This window comes from Alosa sapidissima, chromosome 21 (assembly GCF_018492685.1).
Source record: "Alosa sapidissima isolate fAloSap1 chromosome 21, fAloSap1.pri, whole genome shotgun sequence".
Classification (NCBI taxonomy): domain Eukaryota; kingdom Metazoa; phylum Chordata; class Actinopteri; order Clupeiformes; family Clupeidae; genus Alosa; species Alosa sapidissima.
In genome coordinates this window covers 18,571,925-18,599,059 of record NC_055977.1, presented here as the reverse complement: position 1 = coordinate 18,599,059, position 27,135 = coordinate 18,571,925, and the positions used below count along the sequence as shown (strand labels likewise).

Genomic DNA, 27,135 nt, shown 5'->3' with positions numbered 1-27,135 from the left:
CTTTTTCTGAGAAACAAATAGTTCACAACACACACTGAACTTGAATCAAACATTCTTTAGAACACAACCGTCTGCTTTCACTTTTGAATGAAGTTCCAATGCAAGAACTGACTACTTGCTGAGTGCTATGAAAGACGTGAATTAGAAGTAGAGATGCACCGATTGCAATTTTCTGGGCCGATACCGATTTTTCATAGAGTTTGACCTGCCGATACCGATTTTAGCCGATTCCTATTTCATTTCTTCTAACCATTTTACAGCACACACACAAATAGTTATTTTCTATCTTTTCTTTGATAGAACATGTTAATATAGACGTGTAATCAACTTATCAATGATGAAATTGCTGTTTAAAAAAAATGGAACCGGTGAGCAGACAGATTCTTTTTCAAGTCTAACTTCAGATGCAGTATCATATTATGGATTAAGTTAAGTTATGGAACACCCATTTTATGCTTCTCACATCCAGATAGATAGATAGATAGATAGATAGATAGATACTTTATTGATCCCCAGGGGAAATTCAAGGAAGGCTCCAATATCCAACTAAAGATTTAAGAACAATTTTCATGATACATTTGAACATACTACCATGTAACATATTTTCATACGCATTGATGAATTTATCACGCAAACACAGGGGAGAAGTGCTAATAGCGATTAGGTGCTTCACCATATGAAAACAGTGCACGTCTGTTTTGCGGTGAAAAAATTAAATCCAAATTCCGGTTAAATGCATCAATTAGGCTATACAAACTTTCAGAGACGACTGATTTAGTATTCAGAGCATCAGTTTTCTTCATTGTAGGCTACTATGTCAAAAGCAACTTTAACGTTTGTTTGCCTTTCTAATAGGCTATCGTTTGTTCACTTTCACGACATCCACTTCTCAATCTGCTAGACTAGGGTATTTTAAGGCATAGGTCTAGCCCTAGTCTACGTGCAGTACATAGTTTTTTTTTTCAGTGGAGTATAACTACTAGGGCTACTGTATGTCGCTGCTTGTTGACATCTTTGATTATTTTTAATGTCGCAGTCGTTTATCTCCGTTCAGCAGGCTTGTGGTTCAGCTGTGGGCACGCAATTAGCGGCAGTGACGGGCAGTGATGAGCGATGTTTAAGTAGCCTAATGAAGTGACAGCTTAGTAAATTCCACGCAGTAGGCCAATGGTAAAGCTTTTGCCACATAGAAAAACTCAGTAGCCTATTAGCGCTTTCTTTGTAGCCCTACTTCCAGCCCTGAGTGTTGGCCTGGTTGCTAGCTTCTTCAAACTTTGCAAACTCAGATGGGTGTTGTTACAATTGCGGCGCACGAGTGTATTTGAGTGTATTCGGCATAAAATCGGCATGTCTCAGACTGACCGGCCGGTCATGGCCGATCACGTGAAAATCGGCCGATTCCGGTCACCAGCCGATCTATCGGTGCATCTCTAATTAGAAGCACCCGTGTAATAACATATGTTAATGCACGTTCTAAAGAACGCATGACAACGGGAAATTCAACCAAGCAGTGGAATAAATTAAGCTAATACATGCAGGTGAACAGTCGATTGAAGTGAATGTGCAACCGCTTAATCACCTTTAACACCGCCAGTTTCATGACAACCATTGACTGGTCATGCTCCAAGCTCCTTCACTGACAGGCATTCAGGAAAGCAGGGAAAGAGAGAGACAGAGCTACCAATGAGCACTCTCACATCCCATCTAAAACCAGTCAGCTCCCTTTGCTAAGACACAGAGATCATGCTAAAACCTTCTCCAAATGTCACGGGCGCCTAACAGTGCACAGTGACCACTGACATTAGCCTCTGACTGCCCGGAGGCCGAGGGACTCGGTGGGGGGAAGAGCCAGACGGAGTAAGGCCAGGGGTGAACCATAACACTTGGACAGAGGACAAGCCAACTGGCTCATGGGGTTCCTGCTCTCGTCTGAATCGTTTTGTTGTGTAGCTTGACTCCATTAAGGGGAAAATCCAGTGTGCCGTGATAAAAAAAAAAAAAAAAAAAAACAGATGAATATCAGAGTCTGAGTACTTCAAAAATGCTTTGTCATCATGGTTACCCCCACATGAATGCTTTCATGCCATATCAGAGCCTTCATCTGATAAGAAAGGTCTTTAGAAATACAGGTTGATGATGGAGAATAGGGGGGGAGAGAGAGAGAGAGAGAGAGAGAGAGAGAGAGAGAGAGAGAGAGAGAGAGAGAGAGAGAGAGAGAGAGAGAGAGAGAGAGAGAGTGCGTGTGTGTGTGTGATTAGTACTCGCTGCCCTGATATACAAGACTGGGAGGACGACTAAAAGTAGCCAAGTGTCAAGCATAAAAAAATGCATGCGTATGTGATTGTGGGTGTGTGGGTGTGTGTGTGAAAAATAGAGTGACTCTAAGAGAGGGAGAGAGAGTGAGACTGAGATAGAGAGAGCATGTGTGATTTTCTTGATCTTCGGAGGACTCTGATGCACATTGTGGACGCTACAGCTTTGCCTCATCTGAACCAGCTTTTCAAATTCACAGACAAATCCTTTAACATTTTTTGTTTATCATCTGTCTACCAAAAGCAGCATTGTTTAGGATTTCCAATGAAGTGCTACCTTATGAGTGGATATGGAGTAAATCACCACACGGAGAGGAGGACGTCAAGTGCCTTTCTACTGCAAATCGCTGCTCATCTCCGGGAAAGCCAAAAGTGTCACAACAACAGATGCATTATGGGCCAAACACTCACTTCCTTCTTTTTCCAAAGAGAAAATGAGATGGAGAATGACTTTGCTCAGCCATCATAACGATGATAATGATAATAAGAAAGCCTGGCCAAGTGACTGTCACACATTGCTTTCATAGAGTGAGTGTGTGTGTGCATTTGTTCATGTGTCCAATTGAGCTCTCATTAAATGACTTCCTGCACACATTCACTCACTGGGGTCATTTGGGGCTTGATGCATGCATCTCGGGCACAGGAAATGCTGGTCAGCGGTGGCATGGCTAATCAATAACGAACACCAGCCTTTGCCAATTGAGAATATACGTCATTGGCTTGTGCTGCTTTATTGTCCAGACAGCAGTCGGATCCACACGCCAAATGGTGGCACGTGTAAGCACTTTCAGAGAAAAAGCTTCAGGTTTGACTCACACAATGAAAAGTAATCGGTAGCCTACTACAGACAACACATGTGCTGTATGAGTGGGCTATGGACAGGATAATAGAAAACCAATTACTATCAATCATGGCTATCGCATTTAGTGCACACAAAGGTTTTCGCTTTGATTTTGCAACAAATGGAAAATCTGCAAAGTCAGCACAACTTGTGTGTGTCCATTGAAGAAGATCCAGCAGCTTAGTTTACAGTCTGACATCCGTCTTGACTCTGATATGGCATTCGACTGTTGACACTCCGCAGCCTCCTTCCACAGGCCTTTGGGAAGGATGTGTTTGACACAGACACAGTCACAGAGATAAAGAACAAAACTAAGGTGGGTGAGAGGTCATTCCCTGGAGGACAAGGGTGCGGAGCTGTCTTAAAAAATAAAAATAAACACTAACCCCTAAATCCCAGCTCGCCCAAGCCAAACTGTTTGACTTTCCCCTCTATGTTTAGAACGGCGCCATATTTCGCATATGAACCGCCACCCATTCACCTTGAACATCCAGAGTCCCAGGCACGAGAAACTCACCTTATCATTCTTGCTTTATAATACAACACTGTCTACGCGGGATGATTTATATCCTACGTGTGTTGCGTGCCGGCAATATTTTAACTGGCTCTGAAATGTTGATAATGTAAACCACCAACTCACCGGTAACGCACTGCAGACCACAGCAGCTTGCACTGACAAATGTCCTGGCTCTCAGAGTCTGACAGCAGCACCAAAAAGGTTCAGCACTGAATGAGCTAATGGCTGGTTTTCTCTTCAGAGGGGGGGGCAGAAGGGGGGGGGGGGGGGGTGGAGGGAGGTACGAGGGTGGTTGAGGGAAGCAGCACACAATGAAGTGGGGGGTCTTTCTTAAACAGAGCAGTCCTACAGCCAACTGATGCCCCTCTATGGCAGAGTCAAGAACGCTTTAGTTTATGTTCTAAGGTGTAAACATGCCCTAATGTACTACATAGCATAGGCCCCTCTTCCCCTTTTGTTTGAGTTTACACAGCTATGGTGCGCTGAACTCCATCTTCAGACCCCCGCCCCCCCCCCCAATATATCACTACATAAGTGTGCGAAAGTGTGTGTGTGCGTCTGTGTGTGTGTGTTTATGTTTGTGTGTTTACTCAATCACTACTGTCTTCCCCAGTTCAAGAATATAAAAGGTTATTCAACACAGAGACAGTAATTGAAAAGATTCAGTGGTGGGTTGTGAAGCTGTATGATAACAGAAAAAAAGTCCTTGTAAACTGTGCGCTACATTAGGAGGCTATTGGGTACTGAAGGGCTCTTTTTCCCAACAGCATTGTTCCGTTGTACGTGTACGCTAAGGTCTTAAGATCGGAGCACTCAATGATGTGAACAACGTCTGAAGAGAGCAATCTCCATTCATTTCGGCCATGAGGGAGTATTCTATTCTACCCTCATAGGAAGAAAAGAGTTCATAGGAGTTTTTGTTGTTTCTCAGAACAATTGTATTGTTTAACACGACAAACTAGCTAACAATAACCTTTTTACCTCTTAATGTTTTTCCAGCCTAGTTTACTGAAATACAAACAGCATAATTTACAATTCAATTCAATTCAGCATAACATAACATAAAACATAGATTTAACAGAAAGCGGAATTGTTTAAAGAATTGCTCCAGCAAAAAAACAACTATTTTCAGTAAACAAAATGTCTTGTTGTTGCTTTTCCACCCATCTAGCAGATCCACCCAACTACCACATCATCAGGGTAACACCTGACTGACCCAGATAACGGGAAAACGTGAGTGTGTTTTCACAGTTAGGGAGCCGACATATGTAATGCTTTGTTGACATTTTATAGCTTTGCCCTCTTTCAACAACACTGTCACCATGATGATAGCAGGGAGGTAGAGAGAGAGAGAGAGAAGCTGAACAGCATGTAACAGAAGAAAGAAATAAAGAAAGAATGAAGAGCACTTACAGGAAAAGATGTGGTAGACTAGACAGAACAAGAAAAGACAGACAGACAGATAGATAGAAACCTAGACAGAGTCTAACATGTCTGATACTGTCTTCAACTCAGGTCCACAGCGGCTCATTCAGCATCAGGGAGAAGAGAGAATAAGACATCACATGTACCAGTCAAGCTATCAACTCCTAGTTGTGAAGACATTTACATGTACCATTAACCAGGTTTAGATACATGTTAGTGCATACAACTCAGTGACACATCAGTGCCTGATCCAAACATTACTGTTTGACTGATAACAGGCGATACCAATGGGATTAGGCAGAGTGATGTTAGATTAGAGAGAGGGAGAGAGAGAGAGAAAGAAAAAGAGAGAGAGAGGGAGAAAGATGACCAATCGTCTGACTCGGAGATGACACCGGAGGAAAGGACTAGTGTAAACATCAGCTAAAAGGAGGAATTAGCCGCTCTACCAGTGACAAACACGCATGTCAATCACCACCACACAAGAGCCATTTACCTGTGGCAGGAATGCATTAGGCCAGAGGGACTAAGGTAAACACTCCGCCGGCCACTTAAAGGAGAATTCCGGTGTGATATTGACCTAAAGTGTATTGAAACATGATACCGAGTGTGAACGTATGTCTCATAGCCCATCTCGACTTGTCCCCTGCACTCCAAAATCTGGCGCTAGTTAGCCGATGCTACCAACAACTTTTTCAGTAGTGGTGCTTCGGCATCGGGCTAGCCATGCAAATAAATCACTGTTTTACACCCATTTACGAGGCTCAATGTATCTCCACTTCATTAGTAGACTTCCTAGGGCCCTGACATTTAAAACGAGACATTGAGAACTTTGAAAAAGCACTGGTAGTTTACTTACAAGACGATTTATACAGACAGTATCTTCACGAAGTTTAACGTTTGCAGCCATCTTGAATTTAGTCACGATAAGTCGAGCAACGAGTAAGAATGAACAGGTATGATAAGGGATCAGATTCCAAAAATAATTCAGTGGAAATGCATGGATTCCAGTTTCTTCCAGTAGCAGCAACTGGAATCCATGCATTTCCACTGAATTATTTTTGGAATCTGATCCCTTATCATAGCTGTTCATTCTTACTCGTTGCTCGACTTATCGTGACTAAATTCAAGATGGCTGCAAACGCTAAACTTCGTGAAGATACTGTCTGTATAAATCGTCTTGTAAGTAAACTACCAGTGCTTTTTCAAAGTTCTCAATGTCTCGTTTTAAATGTCAGGGCCCTCGGAAGTCTACCAATGAAGTGTGGAGATACATTGAGCCTCGTAAATGGGTGTAAAACAGTGATTTATTTGCATGGCTAGCCCGATGCCGAAGCACCACTATTGAAAAAGATGTTGGTAGCATCGGCTAACTAGCGCCAGATTTTGGAGTGCAGGGGACAAGCCGAGATGGGCTATGAGACATACGTTCACACTCGGTATCATGTTTCGATACACTTTAGGTCAATATCACACCGGAATTCTCCTTTAAGCCCCACAGGACAATTCAAATAAACACTGGCATTCAAAAGATACACTGCGAGCCGTGTGAGTGGGCCTCTCCAGTGCACAAGTCGTCATTCGGCAGGAGAAACACACACACACGTGCGCGCACACACACACACACGCACACACACAGACACAGACACACACACGCACAGACACAGACACACACAAACAAACACAAACACACACGCACAGACACACAGCTAAGCAAGGATCCTTCAAGTTAAATATAATCAAGATTGAGCCTGTTTAAAGCGGTTCCAAGTCCCAGTGCTGGGCTCTGGAGATGAGACGATCCCCTATTTTAGGCAGACCCATTCATGCTACGAGCTGAGCTCACATATAAATAATCTTAAGCAGGTAGCAGTAGAGCATGCTGACGTACCCCCGAACGCCCACCTACAGATTGCTCCTCTCCTAACAATGGCCAGGGTTATTTTTAGCTTTTTTCGGTGTGAATATACAGTACGCGAGTGTGTATTTGTATGATGTGTTCATTTTTTTTGTGATTCACAGCAGGTAGAAAATCTTTAGATCATTTACTCTGCGCACACACACACACACACACACACACACACACAGCTCATTAGTGAGGCAGACACACTGCAGAACTGCGTTGAGTCTTCGTGCTGTCCTCTACGCTCCGACCCGTTCCCCGTTCGCTGTTCCCTTGTTACTGAGCTCCGTGCCAGACCCCCACTGAGACAGCTGCACCTACACAACCTGCTGTTTGCCAGCTCTGACTTATCACTGAGTCAACCAAGGCAGCGACAACACACAAAACAGGACCTCAAATACATGCCTTCAGTGAGAAAATGAGCACAGCTTCACCAACACGGCTTCTAAAGAGGTTTTTAAAAGGTATGCGTCTAAAAATGAGGCTATCAACTATGGAGCATCGTTTTTAGACTCACGACAACACTATGCAAATGAACAGCACTGCTCACACAATGTAAAAATGTTCTTGTCAGTGGCCTTTTCTTCTGAAACTTTAAAGTGTCATATAGCATCATTCTGACTTCAATACTTGTATGTGGATATACATCTGTAAATGTGTAGTCTTTGGAATGATCTGGCATTGCACTCTGAATATTGCCAGTGCAGTATGTAAAGACTAATTGCATCCATATCCTATGTGGTAAACTCCTTTTCCAAAAGTCCATATCACTCCTTGGCAGTTGACCAACATTTGCTGAATGACTTAAGTTAGACCAGTCCCAGTTCTAATAATATTAAGGTTTGCACAGTTAAAATAATATTACAATTATTTCAAACTGACTGAATCATTTCCAACTGCAACTGTAACATCAGAAACCGTTCCAAACAGATTTGAATTATTAACATAAGTCTATATTGATCTATATTTCTTTCTATTCATTTCCACAGGGCTGAAACTGTAGAACTCTAAGAAGGTGGTGTAGAGAAGTGCATAGGATTTATGGAGTGTTTGCAGAGGTCATTTTATGGCGTTTGGAAATGAGTGCCAGTGTGACGGATGTGAGAGATGAGGTGCTAACACACACGCCAATGTTAGCCCAGTTCTCGCCCGGCTCTCCGGTTACTCACACACATCTGAATAGAACATTAACTCCGCAATTTGACTGAAAAATCTGCATTTGGAGACCGTCAGAGAGAGAGAGAGAGAGACAGAGAGAGACATAGGGAGAGAAAGAAAAACAGAGGTACAGAGGCAGAGAGAGAAAGAAAGAAAGAGAGAGAGTGAGAGAGAAAGAAAAAGAGAGAGAGAGCGAGCATCACATCCTGACTGTGCTCCATGAGCAATATGTAGGTCAGCTAACAATTGTGGCGCAGCATCTGTGAGACGGACACTTTTACACCATACTGCACCACTCTTCTTTACCCCACTCTTACATGGCTGGAGACATGGGGGACTCTTATACAACTCACTATTCCCTCCACCTGCCATCCGCCAGGTCTGAGATGACTCATCCTACATATGCACATACAGCATGTCTTGACAGGACCATTTCAATTATCACTTCTGAATGAAGGGAGTATTTCCTGACACACAGAGTGTGTGTCTGTCTATCTGTCTGTGTGTGTGTGTGTGTGTGTGTGTGTGTGTGTGTGTGTGTGTGTGTGTACTATGTGTGTACTGTATGTGTGTGTGTGTGTGTGTGTGTCTGTGTGTGTCTGCGTGCGCTCACGCTCGTGTGTGGTAGTATTGACAAAAGACAAAATATCAGGATAAATCTACTGATTTCAGCACTTCATCTTTTTTAGATAGATATATAGATAGAGGTCTAGAAACCAGCATAAATATATGGACAGATAAGAGAGTAATGTATAGTGTAGACAAGGTAATATAAAAACTATGTAAAAACTAGAATAGGTTGAGGTAATAGGGTTACATAGGTGTGTGTGTGTGTGTGGTATATGTGTGCGTAACCTTCCCACTTCCACAAAAGCTATAGGACCTCCAGTCTTCCTAGTGAATCAGCTCATCCTCTATACTCGGCATACTGCGGCTTCATAACTGACCTCCAGTGAAAGACACCAGCCACGTAATGGCTCAACATCACAGATTATTCTTCCAGTCATGATCAACTGGACATGACACTGGCTATATCGGTAGCTCTCATTAATCAAGTCTCTTCTGTGACTGGGATTAAGGAGCATAAAGAACGAGCAGTGAATAAGCAAATGTCCTCCACAAAAGCCTAATGTGTGCTCCTCAAATACCTAGAATCTCATTTCCTAGAACCCGGCCTTCAACATCATAACTGCTTCATTATCTGGCACTAATTGTTGGTTAGAGTCAAGGTCGAGTCGTAGAGGAGACCATGGATGGCCATGTCTGTCAATAATGACTGCATGGAGCGAGGCTGGATGGAGGTCATTAGCGCACTTCGACGTGTAAAAAAAAAATCGATGCAGAGTGTCCGTTAGTGGAGGTGTTTTTCTACACACACGACAGAATCTCTCACTGCGCCGGCCCGGCGTCCTGCTCCGGTACCGGCAGACTACTGATCCGAGATCAGCGGTCGGGGTGAAATGTTGAGATCTTGATCGGCTAGACGCTGGTCGAGGACATGGCTGCCGCGGCATGTCGTCTGACCCCTGCCTGCGTTTGACCGGGCAGGACGCAGGCTTCCCACCGTGACGGGGCAGAGTTGGAGCACGGCGTATCGGGGAAAAATCAGCATGGTGCTGGCTAATTAAAGCTCTACACTGCCAGACTACTGCCGGACCAAGCAGAAAGAGAGAGAGTGAGAAAGACAGAGAGGTAGAGAGAGAGAGAGAGAGAGGGACAGACTCAATGGCAGTGTCTGTGCTTAGAGAGGTCAGAGCAGGAGCTGAGAGGTTTTAAAGTAAGCAATCTGTCTCTCTCTCTATGGTCTATACAGGCAACAGCTGATGACTGAACTTATCTACCAGTACAGACAATTCATGATAATATATTTTTGGTGAGGGGATAAACAACATAATAACAAACATATCAAACAACATCAATAGAAATCTGCAGGTAGATGGTAGATGACTGATAGATCTTTATGCACAACCACTTAATATATTGTGCCTGTATCTCATTCAGTTGCCGCAATTCAGTGGAGCTTCAGGAAAATAGAACCAACTTAAAATTTCATGAATTTTCATGAACAAAGTCGGTGTGACATAAAGACGTTCCATTTTTATATTCAATAAGCCTTGTCTATCAGCATAATTTGGTTATTTTTCCATTATGCAATGACAGCACTACCCAGTTGGGTTTAAACTGGATTAACATGTTTTGTCCTGGATGCTATTTTCATATTGTCAGTGACTACTCACAGTTTATTCTATTATTTAATCATTTGTAGCTTCTGCATGCAAAATCCCAAATGCAGCTCTTATGTGTTTTTGTAATTTCCAAAACACAATTCCAACAGCAACATCAACTATAAAAGGCCCTGCATCCTGCAATCTGAAAACAGACATACACTTAAATGAACAACTCACTCTTGAATCCACTCTTAACAAAATATTCAGATGCCACTGTTAGACATCCTTGACGGGACTTGGCATTAAACATTAAAAAGCGTAAGTAATCTAAAACTTGACAGGCACATCTCAACTGAAGTCTTGATCTGGGGCAAGACTTGGGGCGCTGGTGTCTTGGTCAATCTGCTTCCTATGGAGTGGCATTATAAATGTACTGTATAAAAAGTAGGCCACGTCTGGTCTGGCCTCAACCATCTGAGCCGGACAAAGAGTGAGCCCTGGCCGTGTCCATCCTGGGATGACCTCTCTGCACGCCACCCATGCACCAAAAGCACCAAAGGAACCCTGCCGAAGCCCTGATAGACCTCCATGATCCAACATCCACCACTACTAGCTGACCTCCTATATAAGTGACCTCAAAAACACACTAAGAATAGAGTTTTCCAGAAAGGGAGAGAGAGAGAGATAAAAGAAAGAAAGATAGAGAAAGAGATAGAAGGAATGGAAATGACAAATAATCTAGAACACTCAGACAGGTCAGAGAAGGGCAGGGTCGAGAGAACAAAGAAAGATGAATCCACATTGTCAATGCGGTCACTCACTCTTCAACGCAACTCACTCACTCTTAAAACTTTGATTGTGAAGTGCAGTGGGCATTCAAATATACAGACCAGTTGGAATGTAACAATTTATGGAGATGCGTGCAGCATAAATTGTTCAAAAAATAACAATGACCTTCAACAGACAGTATAAAGTGTAGTCAGGTAGGATGGAATAGGAAAGAAAAATATCGTCCTGAAAACTATGAATATAACTGGACAAGGAAAATAATAATGCTAAAAATGAACTAGAAGGAATGTATTGAGCACAACATATTCCCAGCTTGTATCAATTAACAGTCTAAAATGACCAGCCATGGCCCATCACTTTGAAAAATGGAATATGTCCCTCACATTGAACAAATGCGGCTTATTGTGCTCATGTCAGTGGCAGGCACCCCTGTACATGTTCATAATAAACTAAACTCACAGTACCGCTGCATACAAGTGACATTGACACTGCTGTCAACAACAACCAAGGGAAACATTTTGTATCTGGAAAAAAACGGATAAATGGACGACTGTCCTTCACGTGCAGAACATCCATTACCCTTCGCAAGGGACTGAGATGGCATGTTTATTCATCTCTAATTAAAGCAGACCCCACCTGCGCCTGGGAGTAATGACTTGAATGCACTGGCGACAGACTGAGGTGAAGAGAAGAATGCAAATAGGCTCTTAGCAGACTCTAAGCCCAACAGGCACGTGTTAAGAAACCAGGCCCCTCTCATACTCGCTTCCCTTCCCATCAAGGTGGACCTGGGATGGGAAAAGTGGATCACTTTGGTCTCAGTGCGGGACTTTAGCACTGAGGGATTTGGATAAAGAAAAAGTGGGGTTTGCATTCGAGCTACTCAGCAACATTACAGAACTTTTCAAAATGGCTGCTTTCCAAGCGATAGTTCATTAGCTTAATTGGTGAAATTGAATTGACCAACTGTCTCAAAGTGACTTTGGCAAACACTGTAAACTGAGCATCTTGCATGCATAGCCAACTCACGTGCAGACGTTTCAGCTATTTATGAGTGTGTGCGTCGGTGGTCAATGTGTGTGTGTGGGTGTGTGTGTGGGTGTGTGTGTGTGTGTGTGTTTCAGTGTGTATTGGGTGGCAAACTGTCTGTGGGTGGCAGACTGTGAGTGTGTGTATGTGTGTGTCTGTTCTTGTGTGTATGTGGGTTTGTGTTCCTGTGTGTGTGTGTGTGTGTGTGTGTGTTCCTGTGCTTGTGCACGTGCATATTCGTGTATATATGACTGTATGTGTGTGTGTGAGCCCATTTGTCTGTGTGTGTGTGTGTGTGTGTATGTGTGTGTGTGGCGGGTGGCAGACTGTGAAAGCCATTCATTAACTATTCATCTGATGGATGCATATGTTCCACACCGCCACACCCTCCCTACCGGGAACCATAAAGAGCAAGCGCCCGAGTCTGGAGGCAGCTAAATGGAGGTCCTCCACAGAGGGCAGACGCAGGGGCGGGGAGGCTTAAAACATATTTACTCTCCAGCAGCGTCGGCCGTGGACACCGCGGACACCTGCGGAGGAACTCACATGGCTCTCCGCCGGTGATTTACCGCGACCCACTTCACAATATCTGAGACCGCTGGGAGAGTGACGGAGAGAGAGAGAGAGATAGAGAGAGATGGAGGGAGAGAGAGAGAGAGAGAGAAAGGTCATACTTAAATAAATGAGTGGGGGGAAGTTCTGGGCAAGCGGACAGAAGGAGGGTGACTCAGGCTGGAGCTGGAAGTGGAGCAGCAGATTTATCAGCCGACAGATTTATGTGTCCAGAGCTGGACAGAGCATGGGCTTGTTAGGCTAGCTTGTCTGGTCACCTTATCTGATGCTCAGTGCTCAGAAGCCATTCATCCCTGAGAACTCTCTCTCTCTCTTTCTCTCTCTCTCTCTCACTCTCTCTCTCTGTGGGTGAGTGTGTGTTTTATCCCTGTGTGGAATGTGGCTCGGAGTCTGCTGCGCGTCCGTCCAGCTGACTAACATCGAGCGTCTCACGCGGCACGTCCGGCTTCCAACCCTTGAGCAAGAGAGTCTTGAACCTTGACCAACTTTCTCTCTCAGCTGCCATCGCTCGCGTCTTGACACTCTTGCCAGGACTAAGAAACATTCCTGTCATTCGTCGTGCTTTCGGCGTGTTTTACGGCCGCTTTGCACGAGCAGTCCCAACTAACGCAATACTAACTGGAAGTGTGCTGGAACCGGACCGGACAAGCTGAGTCCCCCCCCCCCCCCCCCCCCCCAAAACCCAACTTGTACAGCAAGACACACAACAACACACCATGAGGTCATAGGTCATACACTCACTCACACACTGTGTAATAACACACACTGAGTACACACACTGATGGAAGCATATTCTAAACAGAGGCATTTCATTGGATAAAAGCGTCCGCTAATTGAGTAGGTGTAGAATTAGGAAACCCTGTGTGTCTTACCCTCGGGGTCCAGTTGCGACGTGCTCTGACTCTTCTTGCCCAGGCCCACCATGGCGGCCATGCGGGCGCCGAAGCTGGAGCGGCGCTTCTTGTCGTCCTCGTCCTCGTCGTTGCGGCCGAGCGAGCACATCTCGCCGCCCACGCTGGAGCTCTTGGTCATGCTGCTGCCGGCGCCCGCTTGCCTGTTTTTCATTTTGGACGTAAATTCACTGTCAGCACCGGTGGCAGCGGCCGGGCAGTTGGTAAATGGACAGGTCAGAGAGAGAGAATGAGAGAGACAGAGAAAGGAACGAAAGAAAGACAGAAAGAAGGAAACAAAGAACAAAGAACGACAGAAAGAAAAAAAGGAAGAAAAAAAGAAAGAAAGAAAGAAAGAAAGAAAGAAAGACAGAAAGAAAGAAAGAAAGAAAGGGAGAGGGAAGAGACGGAGGGGAGAGGAAGACAAAGTAGGGAAGAGTTGGGAGAGGAATAAAGGAGAGGAACGGATGGAGGGATAGCGAAAGAGAGACAACAGGGACAGGCCTCAGCTATGGGAGTCAAGAGGACAGATATACACACAGGCATATACAGGCTATAGGTGTACATGATATACACACAGGCATATACAGGCTATAGGTGTACATGTATACATCTGCACACCTGAGAGGAAGGTATACATGACTATGAGGTCTGTATACAGGTATATCTGATACACAATCACAGGTACAGTACACAGAGGGACAGTATATGGGTTTACTGGAACACTAGTTCAGTATGCAGGTTGGTTAAACACATATAAAGAAGAAAGGAGGAAAACTTCTGGGTAAAAGACAAGGAGGAATTAAAATACTATTGCCTCTAAGATATTTACTAAGAAAAACTAGGTTCTCCTGTTCCAGGGCAGAATAAAGAAATAACAACTTACAACGCATGTGTATTGTGTTGGCTTCTATATGCCTTATCATCATCTATTACCAGGCTAGTTTCTGGCATGAATCATTACTGCTGTACTATTCTAGGTTTCACCTTTGGCTTTAGACTTCATTCTAGAAATGTCTGTATTGTTTGCACATGAGACACCTACACAAGGTCATGTGTGTGGCACAGAGCTGATCTGTCATTGCTTCCCTTCTTGGCAGGTTCACTCTCTGATCTTGGCTGTCTCATCCACCTCTTTAAGCTAGAGAGACAGGTCCAAGCCCTTCTGTCAACAATGTCTAACACACTCAAATAGAGTGAGGTCACTGACTCATACTAGGTTTTATATTTAATTTAGCCTGTATGGAGATGCTACTGTGCAGGTGGCAACTACTGGAGGTCTATGCGCCAGTGAAAGACCTGTGACAGTACACACACACATATACACACACAGGCTTGTGTTGTGTGCAGTTGTGAAGCTTCAGTGAGGATTTAAGGATGCTATGTGGTTAAGAAAAATAAAATAAATCTGCGTCTCATTTTTTTAGCGTCTTAAGCTACCCATACACATGCACGTGTGCATACACACCACAAAATGCACAGACACGAGTCACATGCATGCAACCACAAGCACAAATTATGATGGTACAGAGAGAGAAAGAGAGAGAGAGAGAGAGAGAGAGAATCTAATGACAGTGTAGAATTCTGTAAAGATCATCATTTTTGGAGGGCCCATTCAGCCCATTCTTAAAGACCTAGACCAGATTTTGTGCATTTAGGTATGATAAAAAGGGTACATTGTGCAGGTAATGTATTTGCATGCTTTAAATTCTGATTGATGAGGTCTCTTATTTTCTGTTGGTTCTCTCAGACAAATACACACACACACATACAGAGAGAGAAAGAGAGAAGCACAAGTGCCACGACGCAGACTCACAACACCATATGGTCCTTATTATTGAAATCACTCAGTGAATGGATTCAGTGAGCCATTGCAGGAAAATGTTTTTTTGTCTGGATTTATTCTAACTTGACATACTTGTCATATGTATCTGCAATTTCTGTAAAGAAATCAATCTTATTAAACAAAAATGGTTTACTAACTTGTTTACATATATAAAAAAAGAATTACATTTATTGCAGCAAACACTCAACCTGTGTTGGTGTGCCAATAAAACTATCTCTCTGTCCTAAAACGCTAGCTAGGCAGGATGGAATCCAACAACCATAATCCAATCTCTCTACCTCCATAAGCACTTATGAATATGCTTATGTGCTTGAAAAAAAAATCATGCAGTAAACCAAAGATGTTTTCTCCATTATAATGTTTTTTTCAGCACAAATCCACGAAGACCTGGAATCCAATTTGGTTCTTCTTTTAGCGTGTAAGTCAGGAAGTATAGTGCACATGCAACTGAGCTCTCTTACAGACCCTAAACAGATCACATTATACCGAGCAGCTCCACACTGAAAATGGCCAGCCCTGTGAAACCCCCTCCTCTGAGAATACAGTTTCCAGTTACACATCAAATCCTGTCTATGTGTCTCCTATCTGCTTGGAAAATGTGGCATTTCTCTTTGTCATCAACTCCTATGTCCCATGTAAATGATATACCACAGTGTATTATTTCAAACCTGCAATCTTTTTGCACAATACTAAACAGTTCCCATCAACGTGATGACAGCTCAGACCTCCTTTAAAGGTGGCGAAATATCCAACTGGTTTTGAAGCCTTATCTATAATATCTAATATATATGTGTATATTTAGTATCTATAATACACATATCTAATATATTACTGAGTTTCATTCACATTTGTGCCAGTTCTACTTGAGTCCCAGCCTGCTGGTGGATGACAGTTAGGCTTCCCACACGTTATTAACAGCTTTCTAGGCTGACCTCAGGTATCAGTAGAGTAGGAAGCCGTCCAACAAACCTACACGCGATGCACTTCTCCAGACATGCGGCTTTTTATGCTCGCCCGCCATACTATCAGAGGGGATCTTTCCATCCCGCCACTGGCTGGAGTTTGGGTGCGTCACTAAGGGGGGACTGCTCAAGCTCAGCACGTAAGGCGAAATGATGCGGTTCTGCTCATGGAAAAGGCATCCAGACAAGCCACTGTCTGAGGCTTCGACGAGGAACGCACAACCGGGGCCTGTGGATTCAGGGTTTTTCTTGTCAAATGAGAAACACACGCTGGGGACACGCGCACCCACGTGTGTGTGTGTGTGTGTGTGTGTGTGTGTGCCTATAAGTGTGTATGTGTGTACTGTATGTGTGTGTGTGTGTGTGTGTGTGTGCGTGAGAGAGAGAGAGTGAGTGTACATACAGTATATGTGTGTAGGCCATAGGATCAGTCCAACAGACACCACCTCTGTGGAGTTTTGGGTTGTCTGGACTGGAGAGCTGAGAGACATGGCACAGAACAACTGATGTTTTCCTCTGAGACCTCCTTCTCTCTCTCTCTCTCTCTCTCTTTCTCTCCTTTCTTCATTCTCTGCATTTCTTCATCTCTCATCCTCTTCCTCTTTCTTACTATGTATTCTACCCTGCCATCTCTCTCAGTCCTCCTCTTTCCTCTCTGCCCCTCCTTCTCCAGCCTGTTCCTCCATCCTGTACAGTGTGTCCTCATTTGGGAGATACATTTCAAACCACAACAAAAAACAACTGCTTCCTAACTTTGAGGACCACATCATGATATCACAGTGTTTACATAATCACTGTTATAACGACAACTTGTTCCCTTGCCACACGAGTGAACATCATGGAGGCTTTTAATTAAGTTCACTTTCTCCCCTCCAGAGCACCTGTGCCAGCACAGTTGCTTAATGAAGCGATGTCTCTAAGAGTGGATTGGATGCAAGCTGTACTGAATGAGAACTGAATAGGCTACTTTTTTTTAATCTGTTTTTGAAACCACTAGTGAGGATTTGTCTGAGAGGTGTTTCAATAACATTCAAATAATAAAATGAATATATAATAATAAACCTTCTGAACGCTATTTTTACTGGCGTAAAATCCTCTGCCGATAACATCTTTCAAACAAGGGAGCTATGATGGCGCAGAATCATCTGTTGCCAAGGGAACGTGAACCTAGAGTATGCCACTTTAGGTTCACATTGGACCATTGCCTTACAGGAGCTTCACATTTTAATGATCTGTACCTTAAAAGTACACTTCGATGAATTCAGCGTAATCTTCACGTCTCATTCACTTGGTGCAAGCAGAATGGGACGCTAATGGGCTGGAGATTTACTAAGGGACTACTTGAGCCCATTGAGAGCAGAGGAACAGTGACTTAATGGACACCAAGAGCCACATCTCACAAGCTGGTTGGTACAGAGGGATATGGAAGAGGATGAGGAGGACAAGGAGGATGGCTAATTGTTTCTTTGAATCACCGCCGCCACCACCACCTCCTCTTCTCCTCTCCTCCTACCACTTAATCGAGAGCTCAAGTACCCAGATACGCCGTTTCTGTGGAAACCGAGCGGAAGCCGGCAAGCGGAGGAGGAATGGCGACCAAAACCTTTCACTTCTTGCCGTTTCTGATTTGACCAGAACTAGATGTGGTAAAAGGGATAGTATTCTCATGAATTCAACAGGTCTGGGAATTTATGTAGGCCAAAGTGCATCTGCTGGGGCAACCTTTTGTTTTTGACATTCAAATCTGAAGTGAATGACTCATTCCCCCAGCAAATGGAAACTAAATACTGTGCCTCCGAGCATCTACTCTGTCCCCTTTAGCGAAGCGCCGGGGAATTTTTGGCGTCTGAACGGTCCAACCTGATCCATATTAGAATGCGGGCCACTCTCGCCTGCCCGGCCTGCCTGCAGCCTGAGAATCGCATCATCTCATGGCAAACATGTGGTTTCAGCGTCTGGACTCCACATCTGTCGGGACGCTCACCCCAGTAGTTTGGGAATTATGCACGTCAACTCTCATTAGCGGGAGCACACAGCCAGATAGACAGGGGCAGTTTTAACTGTTTAATGACTATCTAGAGATACTGGAGGGGTCTCTGGACCAGTAATACCCATATGTACTAATAGCATATGTGGAACTATAGACACACTATGCATTTGGGGCCATCGGCTTTTACTTGACCTTTACTCTGTAAGTGTTGTATTTGTTCTATCTGTTTTGAATGTCCACTGCACAAATGAAGTCCCTCATGGAAAATAAAGTACTTTCAATTTAACTGAATTGAAAGCATACGGCATACGAGTTTACTGATGTCAAAATGTAGGAAAACTGAAATGGAACAAAATTGGATCAATTATAGTTTCATAACTATGCAGTTGCTGCACTGCAGCAGGAGAACCTGAAAGGGACTGATTGATCACTGGAAGCAGGATGCGTAGAGGCATGTGTGTGTGTGTGTGTGTGTGTGTGTGTGTGTGTGTGTGTGTGTCTGCAACAGATGTGCAGGGGGCTGAGCAGACTGAGGGGGTGGGTTGGGTTGGGTTGGGTTGTGTGGGGGATGGGGGGGGGGGGTGGGTGGCTGTTGGTCTAATTGGCTAGGTTGATTAACAGCGGACCTTCCAGTACATGTACAAAATTGGGAAGGAGGGGGAGGGGGTGTGTGTGTGTGTTTAGAAGCGAGCAGTATGACAGTCAGATTATGTAAGAGACAGGCACATCAGGGATGTAGGGAGGAGGCGGCTGACGCAAAGTCAGAAGAAAGTGAGAGAGGTAGAGACACAGAGAGAGACACACACAAATAGACAGATAGACAGAGAAATAGAGAAATAGATAGATAGATAGATAGATAGATACGTAAATAGATAGATAGATAGATAGATAGATAGCAAGAAAGTACAAACACCCTCATATAAACACAATTCTATTGCACACCAAAGCACACACAGAACATGCAGTCTCAAAGTTATTTTCCACACACGCCCAAAAGCAACCACAAGCAAATAACATGCAAAAACATTCCAATATACATTCATATTTTACTTACATACAGTATGTAATTCCAGCTAGACCAGGAGAAGGGGGATGTATCCTAACTCATTTACATTGTGACTCTCGTGCGCTAGTGGCATTTGTGAATGAGTGAGCCGTGTGTGTGGTGCGATCGGCGCACTTTGCATGCCGCATTACGTCACGCCGAAAGCGCCAAAAAGTGACTCAGTGCCCGTTCAGCGTAATAACACGGAATGGGATTCGGACCGGGCCAACAACGAAGACCACACATGATTCACGTGTGTCCATTAAAGGGTGCTTACTCAGCCTCCTACACCCAATGAGGGGAAGCAGAGTCCGTATCCCTGCTCTTCGCACTCACAGCGTTAGGGAGGCATATGAGGAGACACGCATAATCACTGTAATCAAAACACTTGATAAGATGTATAAAAATGTGAGGCTTAATGGCTCTTGTGTAAACTTCAATGCTGTTGTATATTTTTACAAATCAAGCTTTTTGCGAATCCCATTGCGTGTTTTGCGGGTTCTTTCCCCCACCGTGAGACCTGATGCTAACAGAGCTGAGAAAGTATCAACTCTGGTACAGAGGGTCACGGCCAAACTACTCCGCAGTGGGGAGATCTACAGCTCATGCACGGGAACAAGCTAGTGCCTAGAGGACCAGAGGGTGCTGACTACAGGCCTGTCTGTTTACACTAAGAAGCATTATTATGGGATATGGACAAGAGTTCCAATTCCTGAGAAGAAAAGTCCTTGCCCTTGTTGCTCCTTCTCAGAAGAAGTGTGTAAGGGTGTATTTGAACATGCCATTTCGGTAGCCAGAGAAAATATATTCCTGGACAAATCTTTTCTGGAATTGGAAACCAGAGCCTATCCCAAAAAGTAACCTCAAAGGGAGTTAGGAGGGACTGAAATGAATTATTTAAGTCTACGTCACCACAGAGGTTATAGAAGTTAGACTGGATAAGGCTAGACATTAGTGTGAGGGTCACTGGGTGGGTTTTTACCTCTCGGCTTCAGTCACTGCCCCTTCCTCTTCTTCCACCACCTCCTCCCCCGCACTTCCCCCCTCCCCTCCTCCTCCTCCTCCTCCTCCTGCTCCTTCTCCTCCTTCTCCTCCCCCCGCCGCTCCTCCTGTGAGCTCCTCCACCAGCTCGGAGAGGGACAGATCGTCCCCTTGGCTCCCCTGGAGCGCGTCCCCGCGGCTGGAGGCGCAGGCGGCGCGCACACACACACACACAACGGTCGGAGAGAGCAGCGGCGGCGGCGGCAGCAGCCACGAGAGGCATGCACACACACACACACAGAGGAAAAAGAAGAAGACCAGAGAAGGCATGCAGTTACACACACATCAAACACACACACACACACACACACACACAGACAGAGAAGTCAAACACACGCACACACACGTTAACACCGACGTGCCAGGCGAGCAGAGGAAATAATAAGAGCTGAGGAAAGAATCAAAAAAGGGGCGAACGAGAGGGCTCGCGTCGGAACAGGTGCCGTGCTGCTACAATGAAAACATAAAAGGAGTTAACATAGAGAGAGAAGACCCCAACTCAAGCTCTGCTTGTGGTGGTTAAAACTGCAGAGGCACGATGCTCCACCTCAGCTTTGAGTTGTCAACCATTTCCCCAAAAAAGGGAAAAAATTATAGAATAAATAAAGATTGACAGATCAAGTAAAAATAAATAAATGAAAGACATGAAGCAACAGGGTGCCTTTCTGGCTATGGTCAAATCCACAATTGGACAAAGATGTGAAGTTCTGAGGTTTGGCTCCCAAACAGACTGAGCCAAACCAGAACTCACGAAATGAGAGACAGCAGAAAGAACAGACAGAGAGATTCAGTGAAAGAGAGAGAGAGAGAGAATGTGAAAGTGACAGTGGATATAGGATTTGACCATAGCAGACACAGGCTGAAGCAGATAGAGAGAGAGAGAGAGAGAGAGAGAGAGAGAGAGAGAGAGAGAGAGAGAGAGAAAGAGGGGGGAGAGGAGGTCCCACCTGATCCTGCGGTTCCCCCGTGCCCGCTCAGACTGGACAGACATGTAGCTCGTGCTGCTAAGCCGAGACGCGCTCGACATAGCGGACACGTCGCTTACATCGCTGTCCGAGGACTTCATGGACAGGGTGTCTAAGCCACGCTGTAAGGAGAGGAGGGGGGGACAAGGGTTAGTGCCAAACAAATCACCAAGCGAGACACTGGACAGTCTTAGACACAATGGCTCCACAGCTTGTGCTCAAAGGAAAACTCCTGAAGGTTCTGGGCAAGACAAAACTTACGTGCTCCTTCCCTTACTCCTGTTCCATACCATACAAACAGCAACAGAGCAACCGGCTGACCTCTGTCAAAAAGTCATTACATAATTGTTCTCTTGCTTCGAACTAATTGGTTTTCCGTGATATCGCACCCACACCTTAACTGGGCTACAGCACAAGAAACCCCTCTCTCACACAATTTGCCCTTGTAGCATAGAGGTGTCTAATAACGAACTATGTCAAAGTTCAGAGAACAAAACCCAGCCACATTTATCCTTGGTCACTTGCCTCTCTGGCAGGGTGTCTCCTTAGCTGAACCTACACAATCTGCATTCCAGTAAATGTCAAGAAAAAGAATTTCAAAATGATTCATGCTAGCATTTGCAGTGAACTATGTTTTTGTCCTGTACAGTGTAACATTGCTAATGTCCCAGAGTCCGACCTATGCTAGGACGCTTTATGTACATATTTCATCCTATATGCTCCCTCTGAAGAAGAGCCATTGGTGTCTCATCCTACCGTGTATGGAAAATTTACATCTGAACATCACTGGTAAAGCCTTAAGGGCCTGTGAAGTCTATGCCATTCATCTAGTTTACTGTGGCCAGACTGTTCTTTCACAATCCAAACAAGAGAGGTCCTCTCCTCTCAAACCCCTTGAGACAGTGGAAGGACACAAGACGGAGCAGCAGGGAGAAGATCGATTATAGCGACTGTGTTGCATAAGGTTTCTCAGTGCGACTGCTGGCTTTGGTAAATATAGCATTTCTCATATTGTTCCCTACTATTAAGACAAGCCCAGGACATAGCACAGTTTTATGTAACCATAAAAATGAGCAGCCTGCACATCATGAGAAGATGGTACCATAGCATGCATACCACTGGAAACCTACTGTAGTTGTTCCATATCAAATGAATCCTACAGGAGGTTCTTTTGGGGATGTTCTTCCAAGAGCTACTCCAGTTACCTTTTTATTATTGCCATGGGCATATGACCAACCAGAGACACCACAGAATTCCCCTTTCCAAATTCTGTCTTCCAAACCTATAATCTTTTTACCTCGCAACCTTTTTCCAATTATTCTTTTTTTATCTCCATCTCAGTCTCTTTTCTTTCTTTCCTCTTATCTTACATGTCTCTCTCTCTCTCTCTTTCCCTCTCTCTCATCATGTCTACATGACTCTGGCTGGCATCTGTCACTATATTCTCTTTACAGATCTCTCTCTTTCTGGATCTCTCTCTCTCTCTCTCTCTCTCTTTTTGTCTGTCCACTCCATCATCCCCTAAGATATCTGCTAGTCCCGTAGAAAATAGTTCCGCCTGCTGGGCAGTGGATGTGGCATGGCTGTGCGGCTTTCTTCTGTGATATCATTAAAGCTTTTACATAAGAGACGTGACTCATGCTCCAACCTCACGGCTGTCTTCTTGCGAGGGACTATGAAACGTGTTGATGATTCAAATTAGACCATCGAAGCAATTACAGCTCCAACTGAGACCACTGGCTATGCTGAAGGCTAGTATGTAGTCGGTGAAACAGAAAGACTGTCTACTGTACCTTGGACTGTGGATCCTTCAAGCCGCCTGGAAAATGCAAAAAAATGAGAATGGTTAGAAACAAGGAGAGCCATAGCATTCTGAGAAAGCGATATCTCAGTTTGTGTTTATACAAATTTGCCTAGCATTATTATGCCAACCATGCAATGTAATTCTTTGTAGGAAAAGTATGAAAGCACTTAATTATAGCTAAGCGAATGACAGATAACATACAAACAGCAGCCTTCAATGTACACAGTCAATCCACTATAGGCGGCATTTTATAATTCTTAGCAGACACTTTTGCGACTTACAATGACATCAATAAACATTACATTTACATTAAAATGAGCAGTTTAAAGCAAAGTCATATAGCCTAAAATACATTTCCACCACTATCGGCGACAAAGACAGTGTAAACAGTGAAGCAGACAAAAAAACTATTCCTTGACGACCACAGAACGTAACACAGCTTTACACGCAAGCCCAGACAATGAAGACACATTACTGAAAAGTCCAGTCTACAGCAAGACAATTCCACTGCTTGACTGAAAACAATCAGCTGTTCCGATAGACACCACAGTTGGTACGGGACAAGGAAAAACAAGACACACACAATTTCCTCTACACAGAAGCTTAGTTCTTTAGATATCAACAGGCAGAGCAAATGTGCTATACTACATTAAATATTCCTAACTATTGAGGCAAAAACAAGGACATATTCATTGAGATTTTGACCCTTCGGTGACGTTCAAGATCTTCCGTGCTTGAGGGATATTTATTTCTGATAGAGGTAACTGGAAGCATATAGATCCTCTAATCCCGAACAATCCCGAACCGTATAACACAGAGACATTGACCACTGAACATTCTAGATCCTCTCAGGCATGTCAGCTTCAAGTTCTAACTACTCTCCCCAAAGGTGAAATCTCTCCAGCTTCTTAGAAATCTTCCACTTCATGAACACAACACAGAGAACCAACAATAACACATGAAAGGCTAAATCTAACAGCAGCATGCTCTCACAGAACTCAGAAGCCTTTCTTCAAACTGCATATTTTTTTTGTTTTTTTTGTACTAGGGAGCATCCATTAAGGATTTTTTTCCCCAGCAAAGACTGAATGATGGCTGTAATTATGGTAAGGGTGGGGGGGGGGGGGGGTTGGGGGGGGGGGGTCGGGGGTGAGATGGAGGTTCCAGATGTCATACCTGCATCCCCATTCTCAGCCGCAGCTTCTGCTTTCACAGTGAAATGGAGGTGAGGGTCAGACACCGTGGTGATGGACAAGACAGACATAAACAAACAAACAAACAACAGTGACACACATATTAACATTATGAGACAAACATCAACACAACAAATCAATGACCAGTTGATGAGACAATGGGGAAGAGCATGTGAATGAACACACACACACACACAGGCACACACATTTCTGGCTCTGCTACCCAAGACAATGCAAAAGGTCATGCTTCAAAGCAAGGCTAGAAGAATCCATAGGAAAAAAGGGGGACAGTGATTACTAAACAGCAGAGATGAGAGCGGATATTGTGGGCTAATAAGGCCTCACTAGCGTCAGACCAGACGGATGAGAAAAACACGAATCCTCATCAACACACGCTTGTCATGACACACACACACACACACACACACACACACACACACACACACACACACACACACACACACACACACACACACGTAAACAGGACAGAAGCTGCAGCTCTCAGCTGAAGTGGTTCCAGAGCTGAACCAGGGACAGCTGAGTGGCCATTGTTGCCTAAGTTTACGTGTGTTTGTGTGTGTTGATGTTGCGTAACTCTGTTCTTCAGGCAACTTCTAAGCTTCCTGCTGCCTCGATACCCTACCCCCCGACACACACAAACCTCCTTTACCCACTTAATTTAGTCACTTCCGTTACTTCATATTCAGTGTGCCATTTCTGAGGGGGAGAAAGCGGCTATGTTTGTGTGTGCAGCTTTGGGGGATGCGAAGGAGGAGGAGGAGGAGGAGGAAGAGGAGGAAGTGGGGCGTGGGTATGTACATGTGCGTGTGTGTGCGTCTTTTCCCCCTGATTAGCTGCGCTTTCATCTTGTTATCACAAATCATATGCTGCGGCGAACTTCTGATCTGGCGCGGAACAAGGGAGAGATGGAGCAATGGGATAGAAAAATAAAAAGAGAAAGAGAGAGAGAGAGAAAGAGAGAGAGAGGAGACACAGGGAATGTATGGCCTGTTGTAATCTCACGTCACTCTGCTCACTGAATTTTAGCCCTGATAGGAGCTTGATTACAGGACGTGGTAAAGGTTCTCCCTCTCTTGTTTGTGTGTGTGTTTGTGTGTGTGTGTGTGTGTGTTTGCGTGTGTGCTGGCCAAGGCAGTGAAGTGAAGCTGGTCCACTAAGCCTTTAGATGCCCTGAAACCTAGCACTGGAGGCTGCGCATGTTGTGACAAATGTCACAGCAAGTCATTCCTGTTTACAGTAGTGCTAATATGTGGCCGTTCCCTGGATGGCACAGCCCTAAGGTGCCCAGAACAATATTCTCATTCACTTACACAGTCATTTAAATCTGCAAACCTGGTCACTTGGAGGGTCAGTTTAGAAGTGGATGTGACATGTGTACCCTAACAAAGACTACATGGAGAATTATTGATGGAATAGATTAGTGCGTAAGAGTAACAAGTACCCTAGTATTGTATTCATAGCTTTGTACTTGGTTGATTTGATGATGCTTTTTGTTATGGATACAGTTGAACAGAATAATCAACATATCAAAACACAGGTGTCACAGAGGCCCATGATTTTAATTTTCTTCCTCCATGTTTGACAAAGAGCTGATTTGTTATGAATGGGTTTATTGGTGATTTATTTTTGTCTGTGTAATATACACAACATGATGACAAGCCACGCCAGTGTGTTTGGTGTTGCAGAGCTTTAATGAATTGCTATTAAAGGCTACATTAGGGTCATTACGTGTCAAATCAGACAGAATTCGGGAAAATGGTTGTTGCACCATCTCAGATTTTGATATATAACAAATGCGACAACCTCTTCTCTTTTGACAAGGAATAACCCATTCAAATTTTCCTAAAAGCAATTACATTTAAAGCGAGCAAGTAAAACTAGAGTCTCCCCAGAGGAGATGCTGTTTTGGACTCTGTGAGACTGCTGGCAATGTATGTCTGCTCATAAAAAGCATTTGGTGCCTAATAGCAATATAAATCCTATCATTATACTGTATATGTGATATTTCCTGTACTTATTTTTCTAACGTCTGGTTCGTTTTTTTTTTCTTACACAAGTCTTACACAAGTTTTTTTTACTCCTGTTTTTCAGTTCAGGAAGGAAAAAGAATCACGTCTGTTCCACCTTGACGATTTGAATAGGCATGACTCAACTCACCACCATTATCAAACTTTGTTTTATTTCTCCTAGAAGATTCTTTTTATGAGAGTTAAGACTTTGTTGTCTAAACTTCCCGCAGATTGACAGCTCATCATTGCGCCCACCTCCGACGTCCCTTACTGTATAGCCATGCTGTAACAAGTTTCCTCCTCTGTGTGTGTGTGTGTGTGTGTGTGTGTGTGTGTATGTGTGTGTGTGTGTGTGTGTGTGTGAGTGGTCGTGTGGGCTGATGTTTGTGTCGCTGTCGAAGCTTCAGGGCCGCAGAGGAGGTTACCACAGCAACGATTAACAGGTAAGTATGTTTTTCCTTGGTGCACAGAAAAATAAGTCAGGCGAAGGAAAACAATGTGAGTGTGACTGTGTGTGTGTGAGTGTGCACACATCTACATCTACGTGACTGTGTGTGTGTGAGTGTGCACACATCTACGTGACTGTGTGTGTGTGAGTGTGCACACATCTACGTGACTGTGTGTGTGTGAGTGTGCACACATCTACATCTACGT

General features: G+C 44.2%; 1 protein-coding gene across 4 annotated transcripts in view; it reads right to left on the bottom strand.

The window, feature by feature from the left end:
• rims2b (regulating synaptic membrane exocytosis 2b) overlaps positions 1-27,135 on the bottom strand; it is a 116,302-nt gene that overhangs the window by 9,316 nt on the left and 79,851 nt on the right. For 3 of the 4 annotated variants that reach the window (XM_042076057.1, XM_042076059.1, XM_042076060.1), the window contains 4 exons: positions 24,435-24,461; positions 23,248-23,273; positions 21,437-21,576; positions 13,588-13,796 (listed from right to left, as the gene is read on the bottom strand). In XM_042076057.1, the coding sequence (XP_041931991.1) occupies positions 13,588-13,796; positions 21,437-21,576; positions 23,248-23,273; positions 24,435-24,461 (402 nt within the window). The remainder of the gene's footprint in view (positions 1-13,587; positions 13,797-21,436; positions 21,577-23,247; positions 23,274-24,434; positions 24,462-27,135) is intronic. The other variant, XM_042076056.1, reaches the window with a different exon arrangement.